This window comes from Halichondria panicea, chromosome 2, assembly GCF_963675165.1.
Source record: "Halichondria panicea chromosome 2, odHalPani1.1, whole genome shotgun sequence".
Lineage (NCBI taxonomy): Eukaryota > Metazoa > Porifera > Demospongiae > Suberitida > Halichondriidae > Halichondria > Halichondria panicea.
Window position 1 is genome coordinate 6,470,897 of NC_087378.1, and position 23,420 is coordinate 6,494,316.

A 23,420-nucleotide genomic window follows, 5' to 3' on the forward strand; every position below is an offset into this window, starting at 1 on the left:
GTCAAGTCAGTGTGTGTGTGTGTGTGTGTGTGAGTAGAAGACTTTTATACAACTTGTACAAGACAATGCCTGGTATTGTCCGAGCTGAGCTAATGGTGTTGTGTATACGGTCAAACTGAAAGTATATTTGGGTTCTCACCTATTGCAAACTAGTCTCACCATATGCTTACAAAGTGTGTTTAGACTTGTGGGGCATGTGCTTGCGAGTAAGATTAAACATTAACACATTCAAAGCTTTGCCTTAGAGACTTAATTTCATTCTGGTGTATTAGCAAACAAGGCTTATTGTTGGGTATAGCTTGACCACAAACACTTAATTTAAAGTGCACTTACGTTACCACTGTTGTCTAAGCTTCATTTCTGTTCTTCCACTCTCTGTCCAGCCGCACCTCCCTTTTACCAAAAGTTTTAGGTGCAGAGTTCACGCAATGCATTGGTACTCAAAGGGCGTGGTTAATTTTTTTTTTTTTTTAGACAATGTGGAAGGACAGTTAAAAATAAATATGTACGTATTTAGAGTTCTATGGGTTTGTGAGACTTTGGGTATATACATGTATAGTCTATTCGCACTCGAACCGTGTCTCCGCTTGGATCAGGTCCATTGGAGACTGGCGAATGTCTCTTCTGCGGGTGGAACGAGAACCACGAACACAACATATGGCTGATCTTTCCAATGAAAAGGCCAGACTGCATCTCATCCAGCCTACCACCTGACTGTAGCTTTCGTTTCTTTTCGTGGCTAGGTCTCCAGCCGGTCTTGCGATGCGCTCCAGTTGGAAAACAGTTACGGAAGTAGTTAATTTTAAAGATGTTCTCGGGTGCAGGTGGAGGGTGTGAGTCTGCAGGCAGCCAGAGAAGGATACATCATCGTGGGTGGAACTCTGGTGGTCACTGCCTGCTTCTTCATATACTCCACCAGGAAGATAGCTGGAGAAGATGAGCTCATTGTGTTCACGCTCAATGTACCTACTTTAAATTAATATTAGCACCTTATGTTATGTAATATTTACTACTACCTTAACCATGATTTGATGTTGATGTTGATATCACTCTTTTCTAACAATTCTCATTGTTAGTGCTCCACTTCCTCTCTTTGTTGTTGTGCGAGCCTCTGGGGCCCCGCTCCACGTATTTAAGGTTTTGTTTACCTTTTTTGCCTCACTCACTTTAACTTCGTTTTACCCTCACTTTACCTGTATTGTCAGTTGATGTTTTGCTTCTCTCTAAGAATTTGGTTAAGCTACACTGTGAAGTCAATTTCTAGTTGTTGTTGCCTATAGCTAGAAGCCTGTCTCTAGCTAATTTGTCTAGCCTGTCTAGAATCCCTCTATACCAAGATAAGAGCTCAACACATTGTATGTTTGTATAATATTTGTTATATTAAAATAATAATAATTATGCTGTCAAGCTACCTATACATGTACTCATAGATAGAAGAGGAAGTGGTAACGGAAGTACCCTCGTGTAACATCCGCTTTACCCGCGGTTTAATCGAGGCTGTGTCAACAAGCTAAAGCTGTAGATGGGCGTGGTCCGCCTAGGCCAAGCTGATGGCCTATTTCTACACACAGTGCATAATATACCACAAGCATATAATTATGCTCAGTCTGTGCAACTCACTCATATTTAAAGGTCTATACCGTACTTATTCGATTTAAAGCGACACTAAAAAATAATTATGAAGCCAGAGGTCGTTTCTTTTGGAGGTTGAAAAATTATGTTGAAGTTCTGGTGTCGCATCTTTGGAGGGTCGCATCTAATTGGAGGTTATTCTTCTGTCCTCGATTATAGGCCGCTTAAATTACGTTGTTTCTTACGGCCTGGAATCGAGGCTGTGGTTTGACCTCTATTTAGGACGCGACATAAACAAATAATTGTGAACGCTGCAGTCGCTATTTTTAGAGATCAGAAAATTGGAAAAGATCGAGGGTGTCGCATATTTGGAGGGTTGCTTTAAATCGAATAAGTACGGTACCTATTTTAGCAGTTATAACCAGCACGCTTACACGTTTTAGCAATACAAGACTATAAATAGCAGTTGTTCGCCTAAAACTTTACTGGAATGTCCCTTTTTACTGGGTGTGGTCCGTCATTAGCAAGTACAACACGTGGCTCAACACAGACGGGCGTGTTATAAATTGCTGAAAAAGATTATGTCTCGAGAAAACACAACTTTCTTATTTTGAGCGAGTTACCCGGCAAAAATAGCCTCGTTTATAGGGCGTAACGTGGATAGTTTTCGAGGTTTTACTGCAGATTCAATGTAAAATGATCACGTGAACTGCTTCCGTTACCAATCCCTCTTACTCTTCTATCTATGATGTACTTAGCTAGCTACTTGTGTTTGTCAAGTGGGGTGATATCTATATTAACAAGCAGATACTGATTCATCTGTTGCGATACATAATGCACATGTTTACCTTTCAGATTCTGCATGTGGCTATAGACCACGTTGAGCGTGGTAAGGCTCCCGCACTGATTGAAGGATTTCCGGAGGCTACAGTTTGAGTTCCAGACCCCAGAGGATTGTGTGTGACATGATGGATGCCCTGGAGGCTCTCTCTAAACCAGGTGAATGGTGGTGGCATCTCTCAAGTTTGTCTCATTACAGCCTCTTACATGTATGCTGTTGAAGTACTACCAAAAGTACTATTAGGGTGATAGCCATACTGATAAGGCAAGACTCTTATAGCACCATATAAAGTTTTGTTTTGTGTACACATAGTCTTATAGAACTTACTTTATTTTTGGTGTTGCCTTAAGTTATTACATGTATATACAATGTAGCTGCAGTTCTAAGAACTGTAAGTTAACCTGACTTTGTTGTCCATACACTATACACTGTACTTATCCAATGCTATCACACACACACACGCACACGCACACGCACACGCACACGCGCATGCGCACACACACACACACACACACACACACACACGCACACACACACACACACACACACACACACACACACACACACACACACACACACACACACACAGTTCGTATTCACCATCTCCATGCCTTTACCCTCTTCTCCCGTGGCCATTGTCAACAGCTGAGGTCCTATTGTTCGTATTCACCATCTCCATGCCTTTACCCTCTTCCCCCGTGGCCATTCTCAACAGCTGAGGTCCTATTGTTCGTATTCACCATCTCCATGCCTTTATCCTCTTCCCCCGTGGCCATTCTCAACAGCTGAGGTCCTATTGTTCGTATTCACCATCTCCATGCCTTTACCCTCTTCCCCCGTGGCCATTCTCAACAGCTGAGGTCCTATTAGTGGCATGGGGCTGCTCACCAGAGCGTTACAGAGCCAGCTACATCAATAGGGGCTCCAAAGTGTGTGCTTCCTACCCCCAGGATATCTCTCTCAATAACTGACAATGAAATAAAAAAGGTGAAGTCTACTTAGTTAGCCATGTTAGTTACTAGTTATAGGCTGAGTCCAAGGTCTCTATGAGATTATGATACCCCGAGGGCCCGCCCTCGCTGCGCTTGGGGGCGCTACAGCCTCGGGCCCTCGGGTCTCATAATCCCATAGTGACCGTTGGACAAGGCCTATAACAGATTTAGAATAGTGCTAAGCAAGCTAGCTAGGCTATATTAACACAAAGAAGACTCTGTTTCGACAAGTATCAAGCAACGTTAAAGCTTCGCTCTGGCTAGTCTATATAAAAAAACTCACATTGAAGGCAGTTTCTGTCTCTTACGTAGCAAAAACTGTTAATAGAAACTTGCTATTCTACTTAGTATAGCAGTTAGCTCTGCACTAGAGCACTAACTATTGGTAGCTGCAAGAGTGAGATAAAAGCTGCAAAGCGGCACTGCAAAACGCAAAGACTTTAAAAAATTAATTTTCAATGATGCACTGCATCATCATTACTATGACTTCAACATAAACTGTGTGTACTTGTGCATGTATAAAATAGATGTTGCTATGCATTCCATGTTCCATACAAGTTAATCATCTTGCCTGTAGGCTTAAGGTTACGATGCACATGCATGAATTATTCATGAGTTTTTATTTGTGAGAAAGGAAGACATTGTTTCTATTATTTTATGTGTCTATATACTGTTGCCTACCAGCAGTTTATGATATTCCTGAGGGCGGCTCGAAGAGTTCTTGCTCCTATCTATCTACAAACTGAAGAAAAATACCATAGACATTAGTTTACTAGCTAGTCGGCTATTTTTCCATATGTTTCTACTTCTACACGAGCTAACTCGATGACTGTTCATAGACTGGAAACCACTCCCTTCGCTCTGGGCTCTGGGGACTGACAAGTTGCCCGTGTTGAGAGTTGTCCCGTTGGAATGTAATTTGAACAAACCATAAAATGCGTAATGCGTGGGTGATATTATTTCAGCCTCGATAACAGACCGCCAGTGATGTACTTTATACTCGAGGCCGATAATATTTTGTGCAGTGATAGTTAGCGTGTGGGAGGTGGCACATTACTATTTGTGACGTTTACATTCTTGTGGCAGCGTGACATTCTTCACGCACTGCGACAACTCTCAACACGGCAGCTTGCCAGTCCCTTTCTCCCGAGAGAAGGGGAGTGGTTTCCAGTCTAGACTGTTAATTGATTTGAAGAAATTGTTTCGAGCCGCCCTGCCCCTTTCCTCGTTTATTGCCTTACTGGCAAAGAGCATGCAATATCTAGCATATAAAATGACGACTAGTGTATACAGTCAAGACACTTGATTTACTACTGATAATTACTGCGTGGGCGAACACTGCATCGTAACCTTAATCAGTAATAGACCTACTTAGAAGAAGACCTCTGACAGTGACAGGTAAATAATGGACCTCTCAGTGGCCAATCAGATTGCAGTGTTACTACAAGCAGTTTCTGGTGAGAGAAACTACATCTTATTACCCTTAGGCAGTGTGATTGTGGGTGTTAACTTTGTTAGGACTTCACAACTTGAATTAGGAAGGCCCCTGATTCATTCTGTAGGCTAGTAGTACACATTATAAGGCATATGTGTTCCCAGTTCAACTCTTACCTACTATTGCTTATGTGTATGTGTATACTATTATACATGCATGTATGTGCTTTGTGGCAAACTATAGAGATTGATCATCTTCAATAGACTATGCAGTATAGCTTTCTTGCATTAAGCACAATCCTTGCAATTTTCCATTATTAACTGCTGTAAAATTAGTGCACAGTTAGCAATGACAATAACAACATGCCTCAATTTACAATCAGCTCCATGAACTTTTACTGCAGTTTTTCATACAGCAAAAGATTGTTTACTAGTTTATACAGCTAATTATATACTATGTTCTTAAAGTTCATTTATAGTTCTTATATATGTGGTTCAGTAGATCGCGAGTCCTAATAATGCCTCCTCGTACATGATGGAGTACGTCCAGACCAGTAACCGTTACCCTGGCAAAATCGGACTGCATAACCACTCAGCTGGTAGCCCTTAAAACAGCCGTAGAATGCTTTGGAACGAGGTGTAGTGGTCCAGAACTTGACACTTCCGTAGCTTGGCTTGGGTGGACGGCCACAGTCCACACCTGCATGCACATATTGTAGTACAGGTTATTTGTATACACTGCATGAGGGTTCATAGGCAGGCCTGAACTGACAAAAATGCATGTATATATTGCTGTGCCTCCATGCCATCAAAAGTGGCAATGTGAACATGAGATGGTTCAATAATGCCATGCATGGCAACATGATTGTCAAATTAAAAATCGCCATAATTATAATTATTTCAATTGCCTCATTTTTGCCAGATATAACCGCTATACGGTATCTTGTGAGGAATTGACACTAAACTATAAAATCTGCAATATATACTGATACAGTAAATCGTAAACCTACGTACGTTTACAAATAGGTGCTTCTCCAGACCACTCTCCGTTGGCCTGGCACTTCCTCCAAGCCGTTCCAAACAACTTGAATCCCTTGTTACAAGAATATTTAGCAGTGGAGGACGGAGTTAGACCAGTGACTGTCACCTGACCATCCTCAGGGTCATTCAGCTTAGGACAGATGATAGCTGAATTAAAATGAGCAAATGGCATGATGTGAGGAAAATTTCTTGCATTGGTATATATAGTTGATTTGATTGCAAATAATTCATACCTTTGCAGATAGGTGCCTTTCCAGCCCAGCTGCCGTCCTTCTGACAGAGTCTCTTGCTGGATCCCACTAACCTGAATCCATCGTCACAGGTGTACTTTGCTATGGTTCCTGGCAGATTGTCTCCATCATCCACAGATCCATTCTCTGGATCCTCAAGATTAGGGCATTTGATCACTGCAAAATCATTCTGCTTATGACAGTGCAAATCTTTAGTGTGTAAACATACATATGCAAGTTGGGGCTTTTCCACTCCATGTACCATCCAGCTGACATTTCCTAGAGCTCTGCCCACTTATTTCAAAACCATCGTTACAGGTGTACACTGCCTTGGTTCCGACACGATTGTTACCATCATTCACAGCACCATATGCAGGGGGAGTCAGTTTGGGGCAGAAGATTGCTGTATCAAGAACCAAGAATATGATCTTTCACTGTTACAATTATTTTCACAATAGAAACAACCACTCACGTTTACAAACAGGTGGAACACTGGACCATTTCCCGTTGAGCTGGCATTTTACCGTAGAGCTGCCCACAAGGGTGAAACCTCTGTCACAGATATAAGTTGCTTTTGATCCAGGTGTATTTCCAGTCATGTCTACATCTCCATATCGGGGATCGATAAGGTCAGGACACGTGATACCTGAATAAAATATAGAATTAATGCATTGTTGGGTTATTAAAGTGGATTGCCCGTACATTTATTTGCTTACTAACTCACGCTTGCAAACTGGAGTGTTAAACTTCCACACTGCCTTTCTTAGGTTCCGGCTGTAGATACATTTGGTGAAGCTGTATCCTTTCAGCAAAAAGCCATCTCTGCAAGAGAATCTAACAACCTTTCCGATTGAGTAGAACTTTTTCTGAGGGTAGAAACTTCCGTAACCTGGAGCATCAGGGGGGCCGCAGGGAGGAAGGTAGGTAGCAGAGCTTAGATACACACAGGATAGCACAACTGCAATCAACATCATAATGGACGCCATGTTTGCAAAAGTGATAGTCAAGTCAGTGTGTGTGTGTGTGTGTGTGTGAGTAAAATACTTTTATACAACTTGTACAAGACAATGCCATATTGTCTGAGCTGAGCTAATGGTGTTGTGTATACGGTCAAACTGAAAGTATAATTGGGTTCTCACCTATATATTGGTCTCACCATAATAATATATATATTTATACTTACAAAGTGTGTTTAGACTTGTGGGGCATGTGCTTTTGAGCAAGATTAAACATCAACACTTTGCCTTAGACTTAATTTCCTTGCGGTGTATTAAAGACGTTCTCGGGTGGAGGATGTGAGTCTGCAGGCAGCCAGGGAAGGAGACATCATCGTGGGGGGAACGCGGGTGGTCACTGCCTACTTTTTTTTATATACTCCACCAGGAATATAGCTGGAGAAGATGAGCTCATTGAGTCTAAACTTTGTGTGTTAAAATAATATACTGTCAAGCTACCTATACATGTACTTAGCTAGCTACTTGTGTTTGTTAAGTGGGGTGATATCTATGGTAACGTGAGAAAAAAGCAGATACTGATTCATCTGTTGCGATACATAATGCACATGTTTACCTTTCAGATTATGCATGTGGCTATAGACCACGTTGAGCGTGGTAAGGCTCCCGCACTGACTGCTGTGGTGTGTTTGAAGGACTTCCGGAGGCTACAGTTTGAGTTTCAGACCCCAGAGGATTGTGTGGACATGATGGATGCCCTGGAGGCTCTCTCTAAACCAGGTGAGTGGTGGTGGCAACTCTCAAGTTTGTCTCATTATAGCCTCTATGCTGTTGAAGTACTACCAAAAGTACTATTAGGGTTATATGGCCATACTGATACGGCAACACTCTTATAGCACCATATAAACCTTTGTTTTGTGTACATAATTATAGTCTTATAGAACGTACTTTATTTTTGCCTTAAGTTATTACATGTATATACAATGTAGCTGCAGTTCTAAGAACTGTATGTAGTGTAAGTTGACCTGACTTTGTTGTCCATACACTATACACTGTACTTATCCAATGCTATCACACACACACACACACACACGCACACACACACACACACACACACACACACACACACACACACACACACACACACACACACACACACACACACACACACACACAGTTCGTATTCACCATCTCCGTGCCTTTACCCACTTCCCTTGTGTGGCCATTCTCAACAGCGGAGGCCCTATTAGCGGCATGGGGCTGCTCACCGGAGCGTTACAGAGTCAGCTACATCAATAGGGGCTTCAAAGTGTGTGCTTCCTACCCCCAGGATATCATCAAAAAGGTGAAGTCTACTTAGTTAGCCATGTCAGTTACTATATAGTCTGGTGAGAGCAACTGCATCTGCCCCCCTTACCCTTAGGCAGTGTGATTGTTGGTGTTAACTTTGTTAGGACTTTCGAATTAGGAAGGCCCCTGATTCATTCTGTAGGCTAAACTTTTAATTATTATTGCCAGGAACAACTTTTGGGAAATTTAGTACGTACTGATCTCACTACCTCCCCCCCCCCCCCCCCTCCAGAATGCTGGCTCCCTTAATAGACAGTGCATGACTGTGTGTGATGTTTCTGTTTGTTGCTAACTTTTGTTAGTCATAACCTTAAGTTGGGAAATCTTACTTTCGATGCATTCTGTATAGGCTAAGCTCTGTTGTTAACCAGGATGTTTAAATTTCAATCAGTGTATAATGATCACTACCCCCCTCCAGAGTGCTGGCTACCATCACCAAGGGAGGTTCCCGATGGTGTGCTTCCATCACAAGAAGAGTGGAGCAGTGTTGATCAAATGTGGGCAGCCACTGGTGGGGCCGACCAGTAAGAGGTGTCGGGAATATGTGAGTATTGTCTCTCTGGACTCGGTAAAGGGAAGGTCATGGACATACGCTCCCAGTCCATCGCACAGCAGCACATGAGTAAAGGTACAGGGTTTTGCAAGCCACTGGTAGGGCCGACCAGTAAGAGGTGTCGGGAAGATGTGAGTATTCTCAACGCTTGTCTCCCTGGACTCAGCAAAGGGAAGGTCATGGACATACGCTCCCAGTCCATCGCACAGCAGCACATGAGTAAAGGTACAGGGTTTTGCAAAATCTTTGCAACCTCAACGATAGGGTTGAGCGTTCCTTAGTATGTATGGTGCAAAGCATTCCATATAAGGAACACTCGACCCTCAAATTGTTGCTGTTACAAAGATTCTGCAAAAACCCTGTATAGCTTGTGTGTAAAAATGCCTATTTTAATGCCATGGGAAGAGCTGCAACAACTTTCTACAAGAGACTGTCATAATGCTCAGTGAGAAGAGAGATGTACCCTATAATACAATGATACGATAGAGTGGGTACGATGCCGGTTGAGCTTCGCCCTACTGAGGGCATCCATTATGGCAATTAGGGATGCCAGGTCATCAAGAAACAGACCAGCTAAGGATGTACTTCTTGAGCCAATCGAGGGATACCTAGGACGTAACTAACTGTTTTTATTATCAAACTTTTTACTTTTACTTGTTTTGTATCACAACTTATTCATCATTATAACTATTGTACAGGACCAACTTTGCATAAACTATATTGTCGGACCCTTCATATGCGTATAAGCTTATTCACCAACCTAAAAAAATGATGCCGAGTCGAACGAATACATGTACAACCTCACTTTGTTCGTGAGACCTATCAAAAGTGTATGGTTACTGAACTCCAGGGAGAACTTATTTTCACGTTTTAAGTCAATTGTTATCTGCTGTCCAGGAGGAGGGACTGAGATCCCCTCTTTTATACCCCCAGTGGAGAGTGGAGTGCGCTATACTAGACAGTCTTATCCTATTACAGGTATCGCTGACCAAACTACTGGATGGTGAGTTTAGTTAGCCCTCTTATTCTCCCTCTCTGACACACCTCCACACACAGCATGTGGTGATCCTAGCTTGTCTCACAGCTCAAACTGGTTTGGTCGACTAGAAGATAGTTGGAACCATGAAACAGTAAGAACCATGGAACGCTTGAAACCACGGAACCACGGAACAGTAAGAATCTTGGAACGCTTGGGACAGGAATGATGGAACGCTTGGAACCATGGAATAGTAGGAACCCTGGAATAGTAGGAACCATGGAACGCTTGGAAGGATGAAACAGTAGGAACCCTGGAACGTTTGGAACCACGGAAGGAACAGTAGGAATCATGAAACACTTGGAACCATGGAACAGTAGGAACAGTAGGAACCCTAGAACGCTTGGAACCATGGAACAGTAGGAACTATGGAACCATGGAACAGAAGAAATTATAAAACAGTGGATAACCATGCATGTACGTACATGTAACAGTAGGAACTATGGAACAGTAAAGAACCATGGAACAGTAGGAAGCATGGAACATTGGTATATATACAGTCATGTATATATTCAATGCTATAATAACTCAGCATATTTCGTGAGTGTCTTATGAAGTCAACTAAGGATGCATGTATGTACTTAGCTTCGATTCCAGGCCGCTCTCAATTGAGAAAGATGGGCTGGAATCGAGGCTAGTAGTAGTTAATGTAAAAATTCGAAAGTATACACTATCTTTCATATAATTTATGTCTTAATTGTGTGTAAAGATTGAGCTCTGAGTATTTCTAGGCTGAGATGATCGTTGGGATGAACAAATTTGTTGAGACTATACATGTAATTCAGCATTTGTAACTTAGCTGCTTGAGTATATAGAGTGTTTATAATGTGAGATCCGGTACGTACTGTAAGCCGGTACATCAATGTTAGAGGTACATGCAGCGTTTGCATGCGCTTCAATTTGACTGTTACTGCATTCAAATAGAATAAAGCTGTGCTTGAATTAAACAAGGCAATACAAATGTTCAGCTATATATAAGCTATATTATATTATTACACGTCTGTACACAAGTCATAATTATACCATATAGCGGGTAATTAATTTTTTCCTGGGGAAAAATATTCATGGTTTTCATGGTTTAACACTGGACCACGAATATTTTACCAACAAATGAAGCGACTTTACCTACCTTTACCTGCAGTGCAAGCAGCAACCACGAAAATAAAAACCACGAATGGCTAAATATTGCTGAACCACGAATATTTTGACGCCCGAAAATTACCCGCTATATATATATACGGTACATGCATGCATGTAATACGATTTCCAGTTTAGCAGGTAATGCTATAATTATTCCAATCAGTATAGCGAATGGCAACACATTTTGCAAACCAGCTCTGCACATACGAATACTGGCCCCAACAAGGTTAAATCCCATGGCGCAGCTGTACTTAACCACCTGGTCATAGTGATCTTCACCCATCTATTCTTTATTTTGGGTAACACTGCATGATGCATGGGCAGTCATTTATGTCATACTTTCACAGAATGGGGCTTTTCCGTCCTTTGTCTGTTGTCCCACATATAATTGCACCCTTCAGACTGAACCCATCATTGCAGGAGTAGTCAGCTCTATTTCCATGGCAGGGTGCCTTCCTCCTACACGAACTTTGCCATTAGCTGGGACAATCAGAGCTGGGCACTGGACTCCTACAGTTCAGTGATGAGTACATACATTATTACGACAAACACATTAAACAGTGCACTCACTTCACAGGTTGGGGCTTCTCCCGTCCAATCTCCGCACTTTCTTCAACACACCTTTTAGACTGAACCCATCATTGAAGAAGTAGTCGGCTCTGTCTCCGGGCTTGGTCCCTGAAATTCGCACTTTGCGCACTGAGATTAGGACAATTTCTTACAACAGTTGTAAATAATGAAATGATATAGCTATGTAGATTTAATACATTAACAGTACTTTAACTGGAACGAGTTTGCAAACATATATAATAATGATAATAGTGTAACTACGTATCAAAGCATACTAAGTACTGAAGTATATAGACTTAAATAATTCTAAGGAAGTACAAGCGCTAAGTTCACAATTTACCACTATCTTGCTCCATAGTTCAATGGTTTTTGGGAAGAAAGAGTTATTATAGACCAAAGTTCTGCATAGAACTGGAGCAAGAGACAGATTATTAACATGTCTTGTATCGTATGGTAAATGTCTCTTCTTAGGTGTGTCCTCGTAATAACTTATATTTGAATATAATTATAGGTGGTACAGGCTGGCCAATGCCCTTCTCTGACCCAGCGTTGGTAGTTCTGTTTGTTTCAAAAGATCCAAATAGCTAATCGAGTAGTCCCACTGCTTTAGGCAAACTTTTATTGCGAACGTCTGGACCTTTTCCATGGTAACCCTCGATATATTGCATTTCAAGTGCGGGTTCCAAACAATCGAAGCATACTCCAGATTTGATCTAATTAAAGATTTGTATAGTTTCAGCATAACAGTATAGGGGGAGAATGAGTTGCGAAGTTTCTGTGTAGCAGTCCAACAAGTTTTCTCGATTTCTTACAAAGTGCCTTAGTGTGGGATTGCCAAGAAAGATCCGTGAAAATTGGATTCCTAGATACTTAAACGTCTCCACACGCTTCAGGGAAAAGCCATTGACTGTAAATGTGGGCGGCTCGATGGACCTACTTCTCTTGTTTGATATTAACATCACTTTACATTTTAATGTGTTGAAATGAAGGTGTTTGCCAGACATGAAAGCAGCAACACTGTTTATGTCTTCCTGAAGTGTATCGTAGTCTTCGATGGATTTAATGACTTCATGTCATCGGCAAACATATTAAGATGGGTGTCGTTTGAGACTACATGACTACATGAGACATTATTAATGCACATGATAAAGAGCAATGGGCCTAAGACTGATCCTTGAGGCACACCAGACATAGCATGGAGAGTGGTAGACGCTTGTCCATTCACAACTACAAATTGCTCTCCCTTCAATAGGTAACTTTTAAGCTGTTTATTTTGAGCGAGTGAAAAGTCTAAGTAGTGGTAAATGTGGTACTGTCACGGTGTGTCAAATGCCTTACGTATGTCCAGAAAAACAACAGCAACTTCCACTTTCGCTGTCAATAGCTTTGCTCCAATCATCCACAACTTGTATTAGTGCAGAGACAGTTGAGCGTGCACGCATAAATCCCCACTGCCTTGTTGAGATTGGGCAATGTTGTATCCGATGTTTCTCTAGTATTGACTTAGCATGTTTCTCTAGGAGCTTGCTCGCTGAGGGTAAGATGGAAATGGGTCTATAATTAGACAAAAGCTTTGCGTTACCACCCTGGGGACTGGGACTGGGACCACTCTTGCTCTTTTCCACTCTGAGGGAAATTCACTTATACTGAGTGAGAGGTTAAATATATTCGCATGTGGTAGTGAGACGAGTTTGCCATTGATTTCAACATTCTGGGTGTTATATTGTCAGTGCCACATGACTTGTTGGCCTTCAATGATTTCAGGAGAATCTCCACTTTGTCCTCACTGCAGAGTAGCTCTTCGGGGTAATCAGGGGCACTAGATCACCAATTAGGTCTTCCATATCACACGGTTGTAGAGCAGGATAACAATGGTTAAAGGTTGAGTAAAAGCATTGAGCTTCAGCCTTAGATTCAGCAGTCTCTAGTGTTACCCCATTGGCTTGCAGAGTAGGGATTGATTGCTCACTGTTGTTTATGACTTTAACAGAATTTTTTGCTCTCATATGAGCTAAGTTGGGCCATGTAATCTTTTTGCTTTTACGTAACAAGCAAAGCGTTTGGTTTTTGTATCTCCTCATGTCAGCGGGAGTTTGGGACAGCTTGGCTAGGCTAAAAAACGGAGTTCCTTTTCCTAATTGCCCTTGTGACTTCTCTGCTCAGCAAGGAAGTGAAGGTTTAGCGTTGGATAGTTTTTGGGGATTGACATCTCCATTATTTGTAGGAAGAGCGATTTCCAGTTTGAGATGATATTTTCTATGCTCAGCTCTTCATCCCAGTCTATTGCATCCATAAGCTCCATTGCACGGGAAAAATTTGCTGAATATACGCCGGCGTAAAAGTTTTTTTTCTCATAATGTCCTTGATTTTAAGGGTTAGGAATAACCCCAAATGATCTGAATTGGCATGGAAGTACGTACAGTTCTCTACATTGTTCGATCTTGTAACAAGTACCAAATCAATGGTCGATGAGTGGCCGGCCTGTGCCCAAAAAACGAGTGGGACACTTGACAATTTGTGATAACGAAAAATTACATAAAAATTCTAACAAGTGGGCATACATGTAATGTGAAAGATGAAATTAACATAATATAATTATATTGAAGTCACCAATAATAATTAAATCGGATAGATAAGACTGATTTATAGTAAGTAGTGCATCTGAGAAAGTATCAAAAATAGAATTTCCTGAGGACAGTGGACGATAAAAGACACCAAGACATAACTTGAGGGGATCTCTGATTAAAGTGACTAGCACAAATTCTAGACCAAGTGGCCCTGAAAGTAAAATGTTAATATACATGGCAGCACCACGTGCCACCATTCCTGTTTCTATCTTATCTAATAACATTGTAGTTAGGAATGTACAACTCATTATCTATAATATCACGGGTGAGTGTAAAAGCTGGAATGCGGAATGGAATGGAATGCGGAATGGAATGGAATATGGAACGGAATATAGAATGACAAACTTAGTAATAAAAGAGAGCTGCTGCTGATGGTGCTCCGTATTTTTTTTTTAGTGTAGTATGACTTAAATACTTGTAAAAAGTGTTACAAAGTAGACTATGATATAGTAGCCTCGATTCCAGGCCGTTGAATCGAGGCTAATGATATAGTAGCAACATTAAACATTAAAATTCTGGTAGTATCCCAGGATTGTTTATGTTTAATACAAATTACATATAGATCTAGTACATAACTAACAGTGTAGTGCCTTAGCCAAGTATAATTATGCTGTGCCCAAAACAAGGTGGAGTGTGAAGTGTATATAGCTATAGAACACTCTACCTTTCTTCTATCTGAATGTTTTGGCCCTTGGTGAAACTTTAAACAATTTGTGCGTGTTGAAGAGATACACTGACCAAGCATTTTGCCATTGATTTCCACACACATTGGGTTGTGAAGTCAGCAAAATTCCATATTTATATACTCTCAGCAAAGAAACTGCCACTGTGCAACAGTGTGTGCAAGTTGTTGAACATGTCATATAAGAACAGTCCTGTTTGTACCCTGAGAGTTTGCACCCTCCACGTTATTTTGATTGCCTAAGTATGCCCTAAAAAAGTACTAGCCTGCGATGAGCGATTACTTGCACTCTGAGTCTCTGAATCTTGATCTTCGTTCTGAGCGTTATTCTCTTCATGGATTTACTGCTTGTATACTTCCTGAGTCAGTAGCTGGTTCGTTGCTTCCTCCATATCAGTTGGATTATTGTATCGTAACAGGGGTTCCAATTTCCATTTTGTTTGAACTTCAATTTGCAACCAGCTCTCGTCCAGCAACTTGAGTGTAGTCTCATCCCCGCGAATGACAAACCACCACTTAGTGTTTTTACCTTCTTGACTCTTATATTTCCGTTTGACACATAGAGAATCTAAGTCAACAGCAGGAATAGATCTGATTGATTCTGCTACCTTAGACTGGGTTACAGATCTTCTAGTACCCCAAACTTTTCTTGAACCTTCAATTATAACTTTAGATCTGTATGTTTGATTGGGAACATCATCAGGTCTCTTGCTAGCTAGAGATTTTATTGGGCTGCTGTCTTTGGATCTTGAAACTTTAGTTACTCTTCTTAATTGTGCATCAGCATATGTGGAGCTTTGGTTTTGCATTAGACAAACACATGCATGCATGCATGTGCTTTGTGGCAAAGTAGAGATTGATCATCTTCAATAAGACCATGCAATAATTATAGCTTTCTTGCAATCCACATTATATCTGCTGTAAAATTAGTGTGCCAATAAAGGCATGCTTCAATTTACAATCAGCTTCATGAACTTTCACTGCAGTTTTTCCTACACCAAATTACTAGTTTATAGCTAAGCCTATATTATATACTATGTTCTTAAAGTTTACTTAGTTCTTAGATGTGGTTCAGTAGATCGCGAGTCCTAATAATGCCTCCTCGTACATGATGGAGTGCGTCCAGACCAGTAACCGTTACCCTGGCAAAATCGGACTGCATAACCACTCAGCTGGTATCCATTAAAACAGCCGTAGAATGCTTTGGAACCAGGTGTAGTGGTCCAGAACTTGACAAGTCCGTAGCTTGGCTTGGGTGGATGGCCACACTCCACACCTGCATGCACATATTGTATATAGTACAGATTATTTGTAACAGGAGTGCATAAATATGAATATTCATGCACTCCTGTTTGTATACACTGAGGGTTCATATAGGCAGGCATGTAAATATTGCTGTGCCTCCATGCCATCAAAAGTAGCTAATTTTGGCAATGTTAGAATCATGCATGGTAGAATGATGGTCAAATTAAAAACGCCACAATGTATACTGTATAATCATACATGCACTACAATTGCCTCATTTTGCCATATATAACTGCTAATACGGTATCTTGTACTATTCATACACTCCTGACTAGAATTTACAACTATAACATACTGATACAATAAATCGTAGTAAACCTACGTATGTTTACAAGTAGGTGCTTTTCCAGACCACTGTCCGTTGGCCTGGCACTTCCTCCAAGCCGTTCCAAACAACTTGAATCTATGGTTACAGGAATATTCGGCAGTAGAAGACGGAGTTAGACCAGTGACTGTCACCTGACCATCCTCAGGGTCATCCAGCTTAGGACAGATGATAGCTGAATCAAAGTGAGCAAACAGTATATATGTGATGTGAGGAAAACTTGCATTGGTAATCTACAGTTGATCCGATTGCAAAAGTCATACCTTTGCAGATAGGTGCCTCTCCAGCCCAGCTGCCGTACTTCTGACAGAGTCTCTTGCTGGATCCCACCAACCTGAATCCATAGTCACAGGTGTACTTTGCTATGGTTCCTGGCAGATTGTCTCCATCATCCACAGATCCGTTTTCTGGATTCTTCAATGCAGGGCATTCGATCTCTGTACGATATGTTCACAGTTATTACCGTAAAGTAATTATATAGTCTTACGTGCGCAGATAGGTGCCTCCCCAGCCCAGCTGCCGTACTTCTGACAGAGTCTCTTGCTGGATCCCACCAACCTGAAACCCATAGTAACAGGTGTACTTTGCTATGGTTCCTGGCAGATTGCCTCCATCATCCACAGATCCGTTCTCTGGATCGTTCAATGCAGGGCATTCGATCTCTGTACGATATGTTTCATAACACATGCAGTTATTACGTAAAGCAATTGTAGTCTTACGTTCGCAGATAGGTGCCTCCCCTGCCCAGCTGCTGTACTTCTGACAGAGTCTCTTGCTGGATCCCACCAACCTGAACCCATAGTCACAGGTGTACTTTGCTATGGTTCTTGGCAGATTGTCTCCATCATCTACAGATCCGTTCTCTGGAGCCTTCAATGCAGGGCATTCGATCTCTGTATGATATGTTCACAGTTATTACCGTAAATCAATTGTAGTCTTACGTTCGCAGATAATTTCCTCTCCAGTCCAGCTGCCGTAAATCTGACAGAGTCTCTTGCTGGATCCCACCAACTTGCACCCATAGTTACAGGTGTACTTTGCTATGGTTCCTGGCAGATTGTCTCCATCATCCACAGATCCGTTCTCTGGATCCTTCAATACAGGGCATTCGATCTCTGTACGATAATTATGTTTCATAACATTTGCAGTAAAGCAATTGTAGTCTTATGTTCGCAGATAGGTGCCTCCCCAGCCCAGCTACCATAATTCTGACAGACTCTCTTGCTGGATCCCACCAACTTGAATCCATAGTCACAGGTGTACTTTGCTATGGTTCCTGGCAGATTGTCTCCATCATCCACAGATCCGTTCTCTGGATCCTTTAATGCAGGGCATTCAATCTCTGTATGATATGTTTCATAACACATCTAATTATTAATCCTTTCCGTAAAGCAATTGTAGTCTTACGTTCACAGATAGGTGCCTCTCCAGCCCAGCTGCCATAATTCTGACAGAGTCTCTTGCTGGATCCCACCAACTTGAATCCATAGTCACATGTGTACTTTGCTATGGTTCCCGGCAGATTGTCTCCATCATACACAGATCTGTTCTCTGGATCCTTCAATGCAGGGCATTCGATCTCTGCATCATAACACATGCAGCTATTATCGTAAAGCAATTGTAGTCTTACGTTTGCAAATAGGTGCCTCCCCAGCCCAGCTGCCGTAATTCTGACAGAGTCTCTTGCTGGATCCCACCAACTTGAATCCATAGTCACAGGTATACTTTGCTATGGTTCCTGGCAGATTGTCTCCATCATCCACAGATCCGCTAACTGAATCCTTCAATACAGGGCATTCGATCTCTGTAGGATATGTTCATAACACATGCCATAAAGCAATTGTAGTCTTACGTTCGCAGATAGGTGCCTCCCCAGCCCAGTTGCCATACTTCTGACAGAGTCTCTTGCTGGATCCCACCAACCTGAACTAATAACCACAGGTGTACTTTGCTGTGGTTCCGGGTAGATTGTCTCCATCATCCACAGATCCATTCTCTGGATCCTCAAGATTAGGGCATTTGATCACTGCAAAATCATTTGCTCATGACAATGCAAATCTTATACTGTGTAACATACATATACAAGTTGGGGCTTTTCCACTCCATGTACTATCCAGCTGACATTTTCTAGAGCTCTGTCCACTTGTTTCAAAACCGTCGTTACAGGTGTACACTGCCTTGGTTCCGGCACGATTGTTACCATCGTTCACAGTACCATTTGCAGGGGGAGCCAGTTTGGGGCAGAAGATTGCTGTACCAAAAACCAAGAATATGATCTTTCACTGCTAATCACAATAGAAACAACCACTCACGTTCACAAACAGGTAGATGGGACCATTTCCCGTTGAGCTGGCATTTTGCTGTAGAGCTGCCCACGAGGGTGAAACGTCTGCCACAGGTATAGGTCGCCTTTGATCCAGGTGTATTTCCAGTCACGTCTACATCTCCATATCGGGGATCGATAAGGTCAGGACACGTGATACCTGCATAGAATGTAGCAGTTTGGGGTTATTAATGATTGCCCGTAAATTTGCTTAGTATAACTCACGCTTGCAAACTGGAGCGTCGAACTTCCACACTGCCTTTCTTAGGCTCCGGCTGTAGATACATTTGGTGAAACTGTATCCTTTCAGCAAAAAGCCATCTCTGCAAGAGAACCTAACAACTGTTCCGATTGAGTAGAAGTTTTTCTGAGGGTAGAAACTTCCGTAAACTGGAGCATCAGGGGGGCCGCAGGGAGAAAGGTAGGTAGCGGAGCTCAGATACACACAGGACAGCACAACTGCAATCAACATCATAATGGACGCCATATTTGCAAAAGTGATGGTCAAGTCAGTGTGTGTGTGTGTGTGTGAGTAGAAGACTTTTATAAAATTTGTACAGGACAATGCCTGGTATTGTCCGAGCTGAGCTAGTGGTGTTGTGTATACAGTAAAACTGAATGGGTTCTCACATATTGCAAACTGAGTGTCACCAAATTATGCATTACAAAGTGTGTTTAGACTTGTGGGCACGTGCATGTGCGTGCGAGCAAGATTAAACATCAACACATTCAAAACTTTGCACCCTTAAAATCAGGGAAGTAACCTGACCAAAAACAGAACTTCCTCTTGTTGTGGCCTTAGATTGTGGTGTAGAGATCTATATTAACTGCAAACATATAATTGTTGGGTATAGCTTAACCACAAAGACAGTGCACTTACCACTAGCATGCATGCACACGCACTGTCTAAGCTTCCTTTCTGTTCCTCCCTTTTGGGTGCAGAGTTCACCTGCCATGTACTCGTTAAACATTCCGATGCGGATTTCATGGAAGTAGTAAAACGTTCTCGGGTGGAGGGTGTGAGTCTGCAGGCAGCCAGGGAAGGAGACATCATCGTGGGGGGAACTCTGGTGGTCACTGCCTATATACTCCACCAGGAAGATAGCTGGGGAAGATGAGCTCATTGTAGGCCTATGCTATCAAGTTACCTATACATGTACTCAACTAGCTACTTGTGTTTGTCAAGTGGGTGATAGCATAGTTTTGGTTCATCTGTTGTGATACGTATATGTAATGCACATTTTTAATCCCACCTCTTTCAGACTCTGCATGTGGCTGTAGACCACATTGAGCGTGGTAGAGCTCCTGCACTGACTGCTGACAGACACACAAACACACTACCGTATACCTCGCTTACGCATGCGCACCGAGGCATAACTACTATTAGGGTTATGCTGATAAGGCAACACTGATATGGGATCACTGTTATAGCACCATATAATTTGTTTTGTGTACATAGTCTTATAGAACGTGTGGTAGTATTTCCTTATTGTTGCCCAGTGAGTGGGCAGATCAAAGCAATCCAGTGGTCTGTATATGGCATGTTGCATCACTGCCATAGCAACCATATATTGCACTGCACTGGGATTATATGCATTTGCACTGTGTGTAAATCAATAGATTTTGAGAAAGATACTTCTGGGACTTATGCCCCACCCTTCCACCCAATAACTCATTTGGTCCCTTTTATATAATTATGCTACTACCTTCATTAACAACAAAGAATTTACTATGGAATTCATGAATACACTAAAAACATTCCGGGAAAAAACTTGACCAATCAAAAGAGTTTGACGTCGTTGGGCAACAAGTTAGTTATTGCCCAGCATGAGTGCAACATGCCATATATTGCACCGGAGCAACATGGCACGAGGGCCAGCTGCAGTTCTAAAAACTGTATGTAGTATATTGACCTGACTTTGTTGTCCATATACTATACACTGTACTTATCCAATGCTATCACACACACACACACACACACAGTTCGTATTCACATCTCTATGCCTTTATACCCACTTCCCCCGTGTGACCCTCCCCCCAATGCTGTGGCCATTTTCAACAGCTGAAGCCCTATTAGCGGCATGGGGCTGCTTACCTGAGCGTTACAGAGTCAGTTACATCAATAGGGGCTCCAAAGTGTGTGCTTCCTACCCCCAGAATATCTGATGATGAAATAAAAAAAGGTGAGATCTAGGTGTGGTTGTTATATTTTGTTAGGACTTCACAACTTGAATTAGGAAGGCACACGATTCATTCTGTAGGCTAAACTTTTAATTATTATTGCCAGGGACAACTTTTGGGAAATTTAGTACATACTGATCATACCACCCCACCCCCTCCAGAATGCTGGCTCCCTTAATAGACAGTGCATATGACTATGTGTGGTGTTTCTGTTTATTGCTAGTCATAAACTGGGAAATCCCACTTTCGATGCATTCTGTAGGCTAAGCTCTTGTTGTTAACCAAATTTTAATCAGTGTATAATGATCACTACCCCCCTCCAGAGTGCTAGCTATCGTCACCAAGGGAGGTTCCTGATGGTGTGCTTCCATCACAAGAAGAGTGGGGCAGTGTTGATCAAATGTGGGCAGCCACTGGTGGGGCCGACCAGTAAGAGGTGTCGAGAAGATGTGAGTATTCTCAACGCTTGTCTCCCTGGACTCAGCAAAGGGAAGGTCATGGACATACGCTCCCAGTCCATCGCACAGCATCACATGAGTAAAGGTACAGGGTTTTGCAGAATCTTTGCAACCTCAACCCTATTGTTGCTGTTGTAAAGATTCTGCAAAACGCTGTATACCTTGTGTGTAAATGCCTATTTTAGGAAAAGCTGCAACAACAAGAGACTGTCATCGATGTGAGAAGAGAGATGTACCTTACAATACAATGATAGAGTGAGTACGATGCCGGTTGAGCTTCGCCCTACTGAGGGCATGCATCCATTATCATAATGGCAATTAGGGGTGCCAGGTCATCAAGAAACAGACCAGCTAAGGATGTACTTCTTGAGCCAATCAAGGTCCAAGTTGTCGAGGGACACCTAGGACGTAACTAACTGTTTTTTATTAAACCTTTTTACTTTCACTTGTTTTGTATTATACAGGACCAACTTTGCATAAACTATATTGTCGGACCCTTCATATGCGCATAAGCTTATCACCAACCTAAAAAAAATGAAGCCAAGTGGAACGAATATATAACCTCACTTTGTTCGTGATACCTATCAAAAGTGTATGGTTACTGAACTCCAGGGAGAACTTATTTTCACGTTTTAAGTCAATTGTTATCTGCTGTCCAGGAGGAGGGACTGAGATCCCCTCCCACTACCCCCAGTGGAGAATGGAGTACGCTAAACTAGACAGTCTTATCCTATTAGACTCTCTGACACACCTCCACACAGCATGAACTTGTGGTGATCCTATAGCTTGTCTAACAGCTCAAGCAGGTTCGGTTGACTGGAATCATCGGGGTGGCTATAAAACATGTCTCCAAATTGATGAGTGCTGTCAAGGCTGTCTCCCTGGCCAGGGTGAGTGTAAAAGCTGGAATGCGGAATGGAATGGAATATGGAACGGAATATAGAATGAAAAACTTAGTAATAAAAGAGAGCTGCAGCTGATGGTGCTCTGTATTTTTTTAGTGTAGTATGGCTTAAATACTTGTAAAAGTGTTACAGAAGCCTTTTATAAATACACGGTTAATTTTATGAGGAGTAAAAAAGTAGACTATGATAGTAGACATTAAACATTAAAAATTCTGGGATAGTATCCCAGGATTGTTAATTGTTTAATAACATACAAATTACATATACAGTGTCTAACCTTAGCCAAGTATAATTATGCTGTGCCCAAAACAAGGTGGAGTGTGAAGTGTATATAGCTATAGAACACTCTACCTTTCTTTTATCTGAATGTCTAAAAAGTTTTGGCCCTTGGTGAAACTTTAAACAATTTGTGCGTGCTGAAGAGACACACTGACCAAGCATTTTGCCATTGATTTCCACACACATTGGGTTGTGAAGTGAGCAAAATTCCACATTTATATACTCTCAGCAAAAAAACTGCCACTGTGCAACAGTGTGTGCAAGTTGTTGATCCTCTAAACAGGGTAACTGGGTGTCATGTGATGATTTAATAATACAGCCAGCAGCATGCTATATCTTTTGGAGCATGTGATTTGCAATGGATATTCAAGTGCAAAGTAGATCTATCTTTATAGTGACCTAGCGCTTTGAGAATAATTTCTCCATAATAACATAAAAGATGGTCAGTGTGTCTCTTCAACACGCACAAATTGTTTAAAGTTTCACCAAGGGCCAAAACTTTTCAGGCAGGCAAATAGAAAAAAGGTATAGCTTTGGAGTGTCCTATAGCTATATACATTTCACACTTCGCCTTGTTTTGGGCACAGAATAATTACTTCGCAAAGGGTATAGACACGTATGTG

General features: G+C 41.8%; 4 protein-coding genes across 7 annotated transcripts; 1 reads left to right on the forward strand and 3 right to left on the reverse strand.

Moving 5' to 3' along the window:
* The first annotated feature begins 55 nt into the window (after positions 1 to 55).
* LOC135331072 (myotubularin-related protein 9-like) lies at positions 56 to 22,541 on the forward strand. 3 transcript variants are annotated; one of them, XM_064526111.1, is made up of 7 exons: positions 56 to 2,571; positions 3,003 to 3,400; positions 7,687 to 7,843; positions 8,241 to 8,408; positions 8,832 to 8,944; positions 9,085 to 9,191; positions 22,273 to 22,541. In XM_064526111.1, exons 3-7 carry the CDS (start codon positions 7,817 to 7,819, stop codon positions 22,377 to 22,379), a joined length of 522 nt encoding a protein of 173 aa, XP_064382181.1. In that variant the 5' UTR covers positions 56 to 2,571; positions 3,003 to 3,400; positions 7,687 to 7,816; the 3' UTR covers positions 22,380 to 22,541. The 3 variants fall into 3 exon arrangements, 2 of the variants coding, with proteins under 2 accessions (XP_064382181.1, XP_064382180.1); XM_064526110.1 differs by lacking the exons at positions 56 to 2,571; positions 3,003 to 3,400 and having other exon boundaries at positions 7,279 to 7,843; XR_010392925.1 differs by lacking the exons at positions 56 to 2,571; positions 3,003 to 3,400; positions 22,273 to 22,541 and adding an exon at positions 9,490 to 9,567 and having other exon boundaries at positions 7,279 to 7,843; positions 8,832 to 9,398.
* On the reverse strand, positions 5,178 to 7,096 carry LOC135331065 (E-selectin-like). Its single transcript, XM_064526102.1, has 6 exons — positions 6,835 to 7,096; positions 6,583 to 6,756; positions 6,340 to 6,513; positions 6,114 to 6,287; positions 5,854 to 6,027; positions 5,178 to 5,539 (listed from the first exon to the last, which is right to left on the reverse strand). The coding sequence occupies exons 1-6, from the start codon at positions 7,094 to 7,096 to the stop codon at positions 5,352 to 5,354; spliced, it is 1,146 nt and encodes a 381-aa protein (XP_064382172.1). The 3' UTR covers positions 5,178 to 5,351.
* Positions 15,898 to 18,443, reverse strand: LOC135331070 (E-selectin-like). 2 transcript variants are annotated; one of them, XM_064526108.1, is made up of 7 exons: positions 18,282 to 18,443; positions 18,059 to 18,232; positions 17,371 to 17,993; positions 17,139 to 17,313; positions 16,915 to 17,088; positions 16,659 to 16,826; positions 15,898 to 16,297 (listed from the first exon to the last, which is right to left on the reverse strand). In XM_064526108.1, the coding sequence occupies exons 4-7, from the start codon at positions 17,218 to 17,220 to the stop codon at positions 16,110 to 16,112; spliced, it is 612 nt and encodes a 203-aa protein (XP_064382178.1). In that variant the 5' UTR covers positions 17,221 to 17,313; positions 17,371 to 17,993; positions 18,059 to 18,232; positions 18,282 to 18,443; the 3' UTR covers positions 15,898 to 16,109. The 2 variants fall into 2 exon arrangements, with proteins under 2 accessions (XP_064382178.1, XP_064382179.1); XM_064526109.1 differs by having other exon boundaries at positions 16,163 to 16,297; positions 16,649 to 16,826.
* Positions 18,282 to 19,785, reverse strand: LOC135331069 (P-selectin-like). The gene is made up of 5 exons (XM_064526107.1): positions 19,200 to 19,785; positions 18,964 to 19,134; positions 18,729 to 18,902; positions 18,504 to 18,677; positions 18,282 to 18,455 (listed from the first exon to the last, which is right to left on the reverse strand). The coding sequence occupies exons 1-4, from the start codon at positions 19,459 to 19,461 to the stop codon at positions 18,580 to 18,582; spliced, it is 705 nt and encodes a 234-aa protein (XP_064382177.1). The 5' UTR covers positions 19,462 to 19,785; the 3' UTR covers positions 18,282 to 18,455; positions 18,504 to 18,579.
* Positions 22,542 to 23,420: the final 879 nt, after the last annotated feature.

Coding starts and splice junctions, on each gene's coding strand:
- LOC135331065 (XM_064526102.1), bottom strand. CDS start 7,096: ATGGCGTCCATTATGATGTTGATTGCAGTTGTGCTATCCTGTGTGTAT. Junction 6,514..6,582: donor TGTTCCACCTGTTTGTAAAC/GTGAGTGGTTGT, acceptor TTCTTGATACAG/CAATCTTCTGCCCCAAACTG. Junction 6,028..6,113: donor AAAGGCACCTATCTGCAAAG/GTATGAATTATT, acceptor ATTTTAATTCAG/CTATCATCTGTCCTAAGCTG.
- LOC135331072 (XM_064526111.1), top strand. CDS start 7,817: ATGCCCTGGAGGCTCTCTCTAAACCAG. Junction 7,844..8,240: donor GGAGGCTCTCTCTAAACCAG/GTGAGTGGTGGT, acceptor ACACACACACAG/TTCGTATTCACCATCTCCGT. Junction 9,192..22,272: donor ACAGCAGCACATGAGTAAAG/GTACAGGGTTTT, acceptor TCTGCTGTCCAG/GAGGAGGGACTGAGATCCCC.
- LOC135331070 (XM_064526108.1), bottom strand. CDS start 17,220: ATGGGTTTCAGGTTGGTGGGATCCAGCAAGAGACTCTGTCAGAAGTAC. Junction 17,089..17,138: donor GGAGGCACCTATCTGCGCAC/GTAAGACTATAT, acceptor CATATCGTACAG/AGATCGAATGCCCTGCATTG. Junction 16,298..16,658: donor GTCTGGAAAAGCACCTACTT/GTAAACATACGT, acceptor ATGTGCATGCAG/GTGTGGAGTGTGGCCATCCA.
- LOC135331069 (XM_064526107.1), bottom strand. CDS start 19,461: ATGGCGTCCATTATGATGTTGATTGCAGTTGTGCTGTCCTGTGTGTAT. Junction 18,903..18,963: donor CCATCTACCTGTTTGTGAAC/GTGAGTGGTTGT, acceptor TTTTTGGTACAG/CAATCTTCTGCCCCAAACTG. Junction 18,678..18,728: donor AAAAGCCCCAACTTGTATAT/GTATGTTACACA, acceptor ATGATTTTGCAG/TGATCAAATGCCCTAATCTT.